The sequence below is a fragment of the Cherax quadricarinatus genome, chromosome 13 (genome assembly GCF_038502225.1).
Source record: "Cherax quadricarinatus isolate ZL_2023a chromosome 13, ASM3850222v1, whole genome shotgun sequence".
Lineage (NCBI taxonomy): Eukaryota > Metazoa > Arthropoda > Malacostraca > Decapoda > Parastacidae > Cherax > Cherax quadricarinatus.
Genome location: NC_091304.1, coordinates 9,205,666 through 9,218,042, shown reverse-complemented (window position 1 = coordinate 9,218,042; position 12,377 = coordinate 9,205,666). Strand labels below are relative to the sequence as shown.

General features: G+C 41.3%; 1 protein-coding gene across 8 annotated transcripts in view; it reads right to left on the bottom strand.

Annotated features, from left to right (window-relative positions):
- Positions 1-12,377, bottom strand: part of LOC128688669 (transcriptional repressor p66-alpha) — a 122,301-nt gene that overhangs the window by 109,407 nt on the left and 517 nt on the right. For all 8 annotated transcript variants that reach the window (XM_070084466.1, XM_053776621.2, XM_070084469.1 and 5 more), the window contains exon 2: positions 2,844-3,043. In XM_070084466.1, coding sequence (XP_069940567.1) covers positions 2,844-2,892 — 49 coding nt within the window. In that variant the 5' untranslated portion in view covers positions 2,893-3,043. The remainder of the gene's footprint in view (positions 1-2,843; positions 3,044-12,377) is intronic.

The window sequence follows — 12,377 nt, the reverse complement described above, 5'->3', positions numbered from 1 at the left end:
GCTTTACCCCATTTCATTCTACATAATACCTCACGCACCTCCCCCACACTCACATCCTGCTCTTCTTCACTCCTAAAAGATGGTATACATGGGTGGCCAGTGCATGAAATTACAGCCTCCCTTTCTCCATTGACATTTAAAAGTTCCTCAAAATATTCTCACCAACCCAAAACCTCCATCTCCCCATCTACTAACTCCCCTACTCTGTTTTTTAACTGACAAATCCATTTGTTCCCTAAGCTTTCTTAGCTCACTCCAAACTTTTTTCTTATTTTCATTAAAATTTCTTGACAGTACCTCCCCCACTATCATCTGCTCTCCTTTTGCACTCTCTCACCACTCTCTTCAACTTTCTTTTACTCTCCATATACTCTGCTCTTCTTATAACACTTCTGCTTTGTAAATATCTCTCATTAGCTACCTTTTTCTCTTTTATCACATCCTTTACTTCTTCATTCCACCAATCACTCCTCTTTCCTCCTGCACCCACCCTCCTATAACCACAAACTTCTGCCCCACATTCTAATACTGCGTTTTTAAAACTATTCCAACCCTCTTCAACCCTCCCCCCCCCAACTACTCATACTTGCACCAGCCCACCTTTCTGCCAATAGTTGCTTATATTTCACCCGAACTTCCTCCTCCCGTAGTTTATACACTTTCACCTCCCTCTTACTTGTTGTTGCCATTTTCCTCTTATCCCATCTACCTCTTACTCGAACTGTAGCTACAACTAGATAATGATCCGATATATCAGTTGCCCCTCTATAAACGTGTACATCCTGGAACCTACCCATCAACCTTTTATCCACCAATACATAATCTAACAAACTACTTTCATTACGTGCTACATCATACCTTGTATATTTATTTATCCTCTTTTTCATAAAATATGTATTACTTATTACCAAACCTCTTTCTGCACATAGCTCAATTAAAGGCTCCCCAGTGAGAGTAAGGTTAAGTTCTGCAGACCCCCTAAAAATAATTTTTTTTTAGGCTTGTGATTCTCAAGACTCAAAGATATTAAAAGTTTTATTCTTTACATTACAGCTGTCTTTGCTTGTTGGTAGAGACATGTGTTATGAGGGTTTGTGAGACCTTGCACAATACTTATAAAAATTTATGACAAGTAGTTCCACATGTGTCACCTACCTCCACCATAACTACAGTCACCTCAAAGCTTCAGTAAAAATATCATTATCAGCCATAAGATACAATTTTTTTTATTAAATATGCCCAGAGTAATACCCATCATATTATGAGTGCAAGCTACTAATTAAAAAACGAAAAAAAAAAAAAATAATAAACTTCAGTGTACAGTATTACTATACAATTACTGTTGGGTTTCAGAGTTGTGATGACCAAGGTCTGTGCATCTTGCTGATGAGAAATTAACTCTCAGAATGTTTTTTTTTTCTCTCTCTTTTTGTCCTGTCCCTGTCCATATATACTAGATCCGTCACTCTTTTGTGCTAGTGTGGCTAGCGAGACTTTGTAAATGGTCCAAGTAGGACCAAAACGTCCTCTTAAGTTTCTCTCTCCTATGTGCAGGTTATTTGTGTACTATTTTATTATTATATGTAGGAGAAGTATCAAACACAAAGGAATGATACAGCACCTAGGGAATGTAAGGCAATCAGGTTCAATCCATGGAAAGGAAGGACAGGTTCACTTCCTTGGATCAAGAACCCCTTATTGGCATAAAGGGACTTCTCTTGAGGATATAGCTAAATAGAGCCTAACCTTAGTCTAATAGTGACATCTTGTAAGCTGCTGATTTTAACTTTTTCTATTGACATGTTTTAATTGACATTTCTTTCTGAAGGACAATTTTTCTGCTAGTTCCTACCTGTACTGTCCTACTTCAAATCTGTTTACTAGTTCTTTCTGAACAATGGTTTTTAAACTTAATATTTGAGGAATAAAAATTATATTCAATATTCCTTATTGTTAATTTAACAATGGCTTCATTTTTACCATGCTAACGGAGGCCTGTGGGAGAGGAACAACGGAATTCGTGAAAGTTTAACTTCTATTCATTTGTCAATTTGTACACTGTGTCTAGCCTCACACATAAATATGTTACATTCAGATCAAGTAAAGAGGATAGGGAGCCCTAAATAAATTGACTTGTTTTATTTATGTATGTTTAGCTACAGATGTTGTTGGTGTCATTATATTTAGGGAAAAGATCATAAGAGTTGTTAAGCACCCAGGGGAATGTGATCATTAGCTTCTCACCAGCATCAAGTTACCTCCCTGGAGGGTTCAGTTACACCTCTACTGTTGTATTATGTAACTACTTTTATTATATATGTATATAGTATATACTAATGACATCTGTATGGCTTAATACATCGGAAGAAAAACAACTTCAAGGGAGGTGCTTTGGCACAAGTGACATTCTTTCGAGCCAAGAAACTGAAGTTGCCCTCCCTTTCCCTGAATTGACTAACTGCCCCATTTTCCAAAATGCGGTATGACCCTTATGGTATTAGCACTCCTTCCATGAAATAAATGAATAAAACTAGAGTTAAAGAAAATAGCATGTTTGCCTGCCAGCATCACAGGATACCTGATCACAGTTATGCAACTACACTCCCTTTAAGCTAAGACAGCTGCAGTTTATTGTGCAAACCAGTTGAAAATTAACATTTAATTCTTGCCTTTGTTCAAAAATATTCAAAATTTCATCAGAGACTATTCCAAATTTAAAAAAAAAAAAATGTGAAAGCAAGAATTTCAAACAGAAAAGAGAACTGTACTGTAAATGCTCAAGAAATGTATCCTATTTTATGCTTAATCATGGGAATGAAAACATCTAAAATAATGCAGCTCACCTTCTCTGTGTCTCTTATTAGATGGTGGGACACTGCCCGAGAGATCCATAACAGCACTACAATTCTCTGCCCCACTGTCTCCTTCTCTGGACTCTTGAATTCCACTATCGTCCTGATCATCTACAGCCTCCTCAGATGTCAATGACCCATTGTTCACAGCACTCTGCTCACTTCCCTCTTCTTCTTCTTCATCGCCCCGCCTTCAAAAATAAGGACAAATTATACAATAAATATTATTTAATATTTAATTTAAAAGGCATGTAAACCATTTATTGATACATAAGAGTTACCTACTCAAAACAAGAGTAGCATGTGAACTGGGTGTAGAGACTATGCAGAACACCTTATTTGGGACTAGACTTCTCCAGTGGATGAGCTTTATCAAGTCATACAGAGGATACTTTTTTACACAACATACTGTATATAGGATACTTACAGAGTGAGGTCAACAGTAAACCACCTTACATAAAGTGGTGGTGATGCATGTAGCTGAGCACTGAAATATGCCTACTGGATCATCATTAGCTTCAAATGTAATAATGATCCAACACTGCGCTGGCTTCACTGAGTGTTTACTTTTTGAATAGCTATATGTAAAAAATATCCTTTATATACCCTGGTAAAGCCTCAACCCTGAGCAACACAGTGCTAATTAAGGTTGCTCTGCATATTATGTATATATACCCATACATATTGGCATCGATTCTACATACTACATGTATATGTAACAATTGAACAGTTGTATAATGCTCTAAGATAATGTACCCAATTTCCATAAATAAAACAATTTTAAAACACACAACACTTATTTTTATCTTTATTCTACACATGAGTATGTCCTGAAAAATTGTCAAGCTGTGATTTAATATCCAGTATGAAATTTACCATAAACATTCTATGGCTTTCCTAGGCTTCTTGGAAGAATTGAACCCCAGAAACTCTTAAGAACATTCCAGAGCATTTTTAGGCATGCTACATTACTACAATTACATAAAAAGTTGTACTCCATGCAAATATATAAAAAACTGTTATTACTTTTTGATATATGTGCAACAACAGAGTTATAAATTTTGTGTACCCATGTCAACCACTGTGGGAAAAGTAACACAAAGGCCCAGGCCATGGGGGGCGCTGACCCCTGGAACACCCTCCAGGTAGGCAAGGTGGTGAAAATGAACGAGGATATTAAACCAATCTGTGATATATTTCTTCTACTCTAGTTGCTCAGCCTTATTTGTTGACTGCCTGGTTTACCAGGCAGTCAACAAATATTAAAAATTAAACATACGTATTTGGTTTATTTGGAGTTGTGCAGTTTATTACAACCTTGATATTAGAGATTACATCATGTGATTCTTATTTGACATACGAAATTTTGGCAACTTTTGACCGTTTACTTCATTTTGTTTTTTATATTTCTGTTAAATTCAGGAAAAAATATATGGCAATGTTTAAGAAGTTGTGCAACTGGTATATTGGTGGGTGTCAAAGCCATCATGCCATTTGACTTGCCAGATGGTATTTCATCATGGATGGGATTACCTGAATGAAGTTTTGCAGATTTAAATTATCTTGTGTGTGTATACATAATTATCTCAAAAGAAAGCTTCTTGGCAAGTGCCAATTTTAACGGCAATATTTATACACAACAAATTTTATATGCAGTATTCATGAATGAATATTTTCCAAAACAGCATTCACACATTAGCAAAACGATTTCATACCTGTAATTTTTTTTTTTTTTTTGAGGGGAGGTGGGGGGGGAGAGATTTTTAAAGCTTATTTTTTTTTACTTTTGGTATTTGTTGAGGGGGAGAAATAAGATGTACAGGTGAGCACCGCTTCTACAGCAGGTTAGGTTCTGGGCTACTGCTGTAAAGTGAAACACCCTTTTTTCATTTTACAGATGCATATGAAAGCTTGATGTTCACATTATCATATTAAGTGACCCATAGACCTTGGTCTAAAAAAAAAAAAAATAAACGCATACACAGTACGCATATTACTTACCTTAAAATATTTTCAACCTTAGCTTATAGCGAGTGGTGAATATTGTAGAAGTCTGAATAAATGAAGAATGGGCGTACTTGAAAACCGATGTACGTAATAGTGAAATGCCGTAAAGCGAGGCCCTTCTGTATTTTCTAGCACAGTGGAGCCCCAAGTTTCGGCTACCCTGAGTATTGGCCGCTTTGAGTTTCGACCACTTTCTTCAGCTAAATTTTGTCCCGAGTTTCAGCCTGTGCCCCCACGTTTCAGCCGGCGTACCAGACCTGTCTGCGCCTGCCCACGCAGGCAGCGTGAGCCAGTCTAACTTTGTTTATCCTTGAGTGAACATTACCCTGCGTGCTCATCCAAACATTTCACAATAAATTCATTGTGTTTGGTGCTTGTTTATTGATTGTGACTGAAATAAGCTACCATGGGCCCAAAGAAATTTCATAGTGACAGCCCTTTGGTAAAGAAAGTGAGAAACATGATGATAGAATTGAAAAAAGAAATTGTAGCAAAGTACCAAAGTGGAGGAGGAAGAGGGGAGAACGTGCCTTCTTCAGTGATTCTATAATATGCATGATACTAAAGCAGCACGAATCCATAAAGGCTATAGCACCAGCCAGCGATAAAGTGTAGCATTAACAGTGTAGCAAGTAAGTTAAGCGATTAATCGAGAGAAAAAGGACAGCATGAAACCGACTCCTCCAATGTTGTTGGAGTTATATAGGGCGACTGAAAACACCGCCATCTCTGCTGCCGCCATCGCCACCATGTAAGGTTTATCTTAGCGGCCCTTATACACCCAACAAACGCAGCAACACTCGTCAGTTAGGGAGTGAGACATATGACACAAGCCGTGGAGTTGATATTAGCGTCATATTGAAGGACTATCTTGTCCTGCCTACAAACTCTCCTGCCTCTCTCATACATCAACAAGCATCTTCAATAAAGGTAAAACTGATTTACATGTTCATTTATCCATTAAAATTTATATATCTCATTGTTTTCTGTATGTAAAACTATAGTACAGTGGACCGTCAGGTAACGGCATCATCGGCTAACGCCAAAATTGGATAGCGCCAAGTTATTACGTCAAAATACTGGCTCGGCTAATGCCCAAGAACTCGGTTAAGGACATTCGCCTCAAACATGTCCGCGTGGTCTGAGCCACTCGGCCACTCCATGACTCCATGTGAAGCTAGTGTGCCATTGTTTACAAGCCAGTGAGGATGATTCCACACGTAAATGTGATACATTTTGTGTTATTCCACTGTTTTATGTGCTTGTAACTGCTAAATAAGCCACCATGGGCCCAAAGAAAGCTTCTAGTGCCAGCCCTGTGGTAAAGAGGGCGAGAAATACTAATGAATTGAAGAAAGAGATCATTGCAAAATACGAAAGTGGAGTGCATGTCTCCAGGTTGGCCAGGTTATATAACAAACCCCATTCAACCATCACTACTATCATGGCCAAGAAAAAGGCAATCAAGGAAGTTGTTGTGAATGGTGCAAATATGCTTACAAAACAGAGATCACAAATATTACTCGAAGATGTGGAGAGACTGTTGTTGGTGTGGATTAACGAGAAACAATTATCCGAGAAACAATTAACCCCAGAGGGGTAGCCACCCAGGATAACCCAAGAAAGTCAGAGCATCAAGGATTATCTAACCTATTTCCACTGGGGTCCTTAATCTTATCCCCCAGGATGCAACCCACACCAGCTGACTAACACCCAGGTGAACAGGAAAATATGCCTAAAATCAGTGATCATATTGGTGAATTTAAGGCCAGCAAAGGTTGGGTTGAGAGATTTATGAATCGCAGTGGCATACACAGTGTGATAAGGCATGGCGAGGCTGAAAAATTCAAACCCCAATAAGTGTTCAATTGTGACAAAACAGGCCTGTTCTGGAAGAAAATGCCAAACAGGACCTACATTACTAAGGCAGAAAAGGCACTCCCAGGACACAAGCCTATGAAAGACAGGCTAACTCATGTGTAGCAGCAGCAGCAAGTGTTGTAGCAGTAGCAGCATCAAGTGTGGTAGTACCAGCAAGTGTAGTAGTAGTAGCAGCAGCAGCAGCAAGTGTAGTAGTAGTAGCAGCAGCAGCAGCAAGTGTAGTAGTAGTAGTAGTAGTAGTAGTAGCAGCAGCAGCAGCAGCATGTGTAGTAGTAGCAGCAGCAAGTGTAGTAGTAGCAGCAGCAAGTGTAGTAGTAGTAGTAGTAGTAGTAGCAGCAGCAGCAGCAAGTGTAGTAGTAGCAGCAGCAGCAGCAAGTGTAGTAGTAGTAGCAGCAGCAGCAAGTGTAGTAGTAGTAGCAGCAGCAAGTGTAGTAGTAGCAGCAGCAGCAGCAAGTGTAGTAGTAGTAGCAGCAGCAGCAGCAGCAGCAGCAAGTGTAGTAGTAGTAGCAGCAGCAAGTGTAGTAGTAGTAGCAGCAGCAAGTGTAGTAGTAGTAGCAGCAAGTGTAGTAGCAGTAACACTAGTAGTAAGAGAAGCAGCAAGTTTAGTAGCAGCAGCAAGTGTAGTAGTAACAGTAGTAACAGCAGCAGCAAGTGTAGTAGTAGTAGTAGCAGCAACAAGTGTAGTAGTAGTAGTAGTAGCAGCAGCAGCAAGTGTAGTAGTAACAGTAGCAGCAAGTGTAGTAGTAGTAGCAGCAGCAGCAGCAGCAAGTGGAGTAGTAGTAGTAGCAGCAACAAGTGTAGTAGTAGTAGTAGTAGCAGCAGCAGCAAGTGTAGTAGTAACAGCAGCAGCAAGTGCAGTAGTAGCAGCAGCAGCAAGTGTAGTAGTAGTAGTAGTAGTAGTAGCAGCAGCAGCAGCAGCAGCAGCAGCAGCAGCAAGTGTAGTAGTAGTAGTAGTGGTAGCAGCAGCAGCAAGTGTAGTAGTAGTAGTGGTGGTAGCAGCAGCAGCAAGTGTAGTAATAGTAGTAGTGGTGGTAGCAGCAGCAGCAAGTGTAGTAGTAGAGGCAGCAAGTGTAGTAGTAGAGGCAGCAAGTGTAGTAGTAGAGGCAGCAAGTGTAGTAGTAGAGGCAGCAAGTGTAGTAGTAGAGGCAGCAAGTGTAGTAGTAGAGGCAGCAAGTGTAGTAGTAGTAGTAGTAGCAGCATCAAGTGTAGTAGTAGCAGCAGCGGCAAGTGTAGTAGCAGTAGCAGCAGCGGCAAGTGTAGTAGTAGTAGCAGCAGCGGCAAGTGTAGTAGTAGTAGCAGCAAGTGTAGTAGTAGTAGTAGTAGCAGCAGCAGCAGCAGCAAGTGTAGTAGTAGAGGCAGCAAGTGTAGTAGTAGAGGCAGCAAGTGTAGTAGTAGTAGTAGTAGTGGTAGCAGCAGCAGCAAGTGTAGTAGTAGTAGTAGTAGTGGTGGTAGCAGCAGCAGCAAGTGTAGTAATAGTAGTGGTGGTAGCAGCAAGTGTAGTAGTAGTAGTGGTGGTAGCAGCAGCAGCAAGTGTAGTAGTAGTAGTAGCAGCAAGTGTAGTAGTAGTAGCAAGTGTAGTAGTATTAGCAAGTGTAGTAGTAGTAGTAGCAGCAAGTGTAGTAGTAGCAGCAGCACGTGTAGTAGTAGCAGCAGCACGTGTAGTAGTAGTAGTAGTAGTAGCAGCAGCAGCAGCAAGTGTAGTAGTAGTAGCAGCAGCAAGTGTAGTAGTAGTAGTAGTAGCAGCATCAAGTGTAGTAGTAGCAGCAGCGGCAAGTGTAGCAGTAGTAGCAGCAAGTGTAGTAGTAATAGCAGTAGTAACAGCAGCAGCAAGTGTAGTAGTAGTAGCAGCAGCAGCAGCAAGTGTAGTAGTAGTAGTAGCAAGTGTAGTAGCAGTAGCAGCAAGTGTAGTAGCAGTAGCAAGTGTAGTAGCAGTAGCAAGTGTAGTAGTAGTAGTAGCAACAGCAAGTGTAGTAGCAGCAGCAAGTGTAGTAGTAGCAGTAGCAAGTGTAGTAGCAGCAGCAGCAAGTGTAGTAGCAGTAGCAAGTGTAGTAGCAGTAGCAAGTGTAGTAGCAGCAGCAAGTGTAGTAGCAGCAGCAAGTGTAGTAGCAGTAGCAAGTGTAGTAGCAGCAGCAGCAAGTGTAGTAGTAGTAGCAGCATCAAGTGTAGTAGTAGTAGCAGCAGCAGCAAGTGTAGTAGTAGTAGTAGCAGCAGCAGTAGTAGTAGTAGTAGTAGCAGCAAGTGTAGTAGTAGCAGCAGTAGTAGTAGTAGTAGTAGTAGTAGTAGTAGTAGTAGCAGCAGCAAGTGTTGTAGTAGCAGTAGTAGCAGCAGCAGCAAGTGTAGTAGTAGTAGCAGCAGCAGCAGCAAGTGTAGTAGTAGCAGCAGCAGCAAGTGTAGTAGTAGTAACACTAGTATTAAGAGAAGCAGCAAGTTTAGTAGCAGCAGCAGCAAGCGTAGTAGTAACAATAATAGCAGCAGCAGCAAGTGTAGTAGTAACAGTAGCAGCAAGTGTAGTAGTAACAGTAGCAGCAAGTGTAGTAGTAACAGTAGCAGCAAGTGTAGTAGTAACAGTAGTAGCAGCAGCAAGTGTAGTAGTAACAGCAGCAGCAGCTAGTAGTAAGGCGGGAGCAGCAACTGTAGTAACAGCAAGTGTAGTAGTAGTAGTAGTAGTAGTAGTAGTAGTAGTAGTAGTAGTAGTAGCAGCAGCAGCAGCAGCAGCAGCAGCAGCAGTGGTGGTGGTGGTGGTGGTGGTAGCAGGTGCAGCAGCATCAGCAGCAGCAAGTGAAGAAGTACTACACTGCCTTCGGTTTTTTTTTTTTTTTTTTTTGTGTACGAATGGTATATAATACCATGGTATATAATAGTTTTCAACTATCTTATTTGTACCTCCAACACTTCTGCTCTACTAATTCTAGCACACCCTTTCTTTCCCCCTCTTAGATATACTCTGCCCTCCTTCCCTTCTCGCTTCAGTGTGACTGGTTAATAGTCCACGTCGGATTGAAATGTTATTACAAGTTTCACTTAATTATTATTATTATTATAATCAAGGGGGAAGCGCTAAACCCGGAGGATTATACAGCGCCTGGGGGGGGGGGATATGTGGAAGGCATTCAGGCTTAATTCGGGGAACTGGAGCACAGATCCAATTCCCTAAATCAAGTTTCACTTAAGTGAGGGTTATTTGTGCATTGTTCGAGCCACAGTATTATGACTATTCTTCACTTATAACTTTAAGGGTAGACATGACGTCAGTGAACAAGAGGCGGGAGGCAAATTATCAGTAAATTTTGAGGATAGTGTCCGGGCTCTTTGGAGAGTCAATATTTTTGAATAGGATTATTATTATTATGATAATCAAAGAAAGCGTTAAACCGACAAGGGTTATGCAGCGCTGCGGGGTAGAAAATAGAGCCAAAGGGATGCTAAGGGCTGTGTGTCAAAGTTCGTACATTAAAGCTGACAAAGTAAAAAAGTGATTGTAAGACAAAGACAGGACCGTCTGCAAGAAGGGAAGATAAGGTAAGAGCGGTAGGGCGGCGGCGTCGTTGGAGGTAAATCCTGCGAGCAATCCACATGAAAGTGAAGAACCGAAATAGGGATCCGACAAACCTCACAGAGAGGAATAGTGTCTCGTTCCATGAGATACCCATGGGTAAGGTGGGTATGACCGATGCGGAGACGGGAGAGCAGTCTCCAGAGTACGGCAACGGTGGAACGATGGCCACAAACCTAAAAGGGGTTAATAGAGTGCAATTTGTTATGGTGCATGTCTGACCACCATTGTTACTAACGGCCGCGAAGACGGGCAGAGATGACTAAAATAATCTCTAAACGGAATACCTCTATTGACCGCACAGCAGTATCCACATGTTCACTTCCCTGCACATCAACGTGTCCAGGGACCCAACAGAAAATGACGTCTTGGTTTCTGCTAGCCACACGGCGCAACCATAGTTGAATACGAAGGGCCAATGGACGAGGGGAATCAAATTGTTTATTGGCTTGTAAAGCGCTGAGGGAATCTGAAATGATCACAAACGTCGAAGGAGACGTATGTGTAATACAGAGAAGAGCTATGAGGATGGCATACAACTCGCCGGTAAAAATACTAGTCTAACAAATGACCTCGGACAACACCGCCGTGAACTCGACACCGTCAGAAGATTTAGAACCATCTGCTTAAACAGCAACGGCATGAGCATGCGACCGGAAGTAATCGAGAAAAAGAGCAAGAAGCAGTTGTAGGCATGGGAGCTTTGTCACACGGCAGTAGGGGAGAACAGACACGAACCGTTGGAACCTCACAAGGATTACCTGGAGGTTATTCCGGGGATCAACGCCCCCGCGGCCCGGTCCACGACCAGGCCTCCCGATGGATCAGGGCCTGATCAACTAGGCTGTTACTGCTGGCCGCACGCAGTCCAACGTATGAGCCACAGCCCGGCTGATCCGGCACTGACTAGGTATCTGTCCAGCAATCTCTTTAAGGCAGCCAGGGCTTTATTGGCAATTCCCCTAATGCTTGATGGGAGGCTGTTGAACAGTCTTGGGCCCCGGACACTTATGGTGTTTTCCCTTAGTGTACCAATGGCGCCCCTACTTTTTATTGGGGGCATTTTGCATCGCCTGCCCAGTCTTTTACTTTCGTATGGAGTGATTTCTGTGTGCAGATTTGGGACCATTCCTTCCAAGATTTTCCAAGTGTAGATTATGATATCTCTCTCCCTCCTGCGTTCCAACGAGTACAAGTCAAGTGCTTCCAAGCGTTCCCAGTAGTTAAGGTGCTTGACAGAACTTATACGTGCAGTAAAGGTTCTCTGTACACTCTCTAGATCTGCGATTTCACCTGCTTTGAATGGAGATGTTAATGTACAGCAGTATTCCAGCCTAGAAAGAACAAGTGATTTGAAAAGGATCACCATTGGCTTAGCATCTCTCGTTTTGAACGTTCTCACTATCCATCCTATCATTTTCTTTGCACTTGCAATCGTAGCACTGTTGTGATCCTTGAAAGTGAGATCTTCAGACATTACTACTCCCAGGTCCCTTACATTATTTTTCCGCTCTATTGTATGGCCAGAGTCTGTAGTATACTCTGTTCTAGTTATTATCTCCTGAAGGGAAAAAAGGCAGACGCTAAATGATCATACAAGGGAGGCAACTGTAGAGAAGACCGGAGTGAGTTTGAATAGGATTACGACCACTTTAGTGTCCCATTTTTTTTTTTTGTCGCTATAACCCATATACACAGCAATACACATACTATTATTCTAGTATTCTGATTTTCTTATCATAGGCAAAATTATTTCATTCTAGCCTACCCCTGTAATCTACTTGTGGGTGAGCAACATCTAGTATGCCACATCAATTTCTAAGTGTCAGGTACCAAGGATATAAACCACCAATTAGTGTACAACTATTGAGATCTGATAGTTTATTCATTACAGAGTCACTTAACAGCACAAGAGACTTTATTCTGGGAACAGGACGATGTCGATTTTTTGTGACGATAGCAATACTTAATTTTAGGCAGACACTAGAACCACCAAAATTAGCCGATGCCCACCAATACAAATACTTTGGAACACCTCTATTCGATTCAAAGATTTCCTCTTTTGCTATAAACAGGCAACCAAA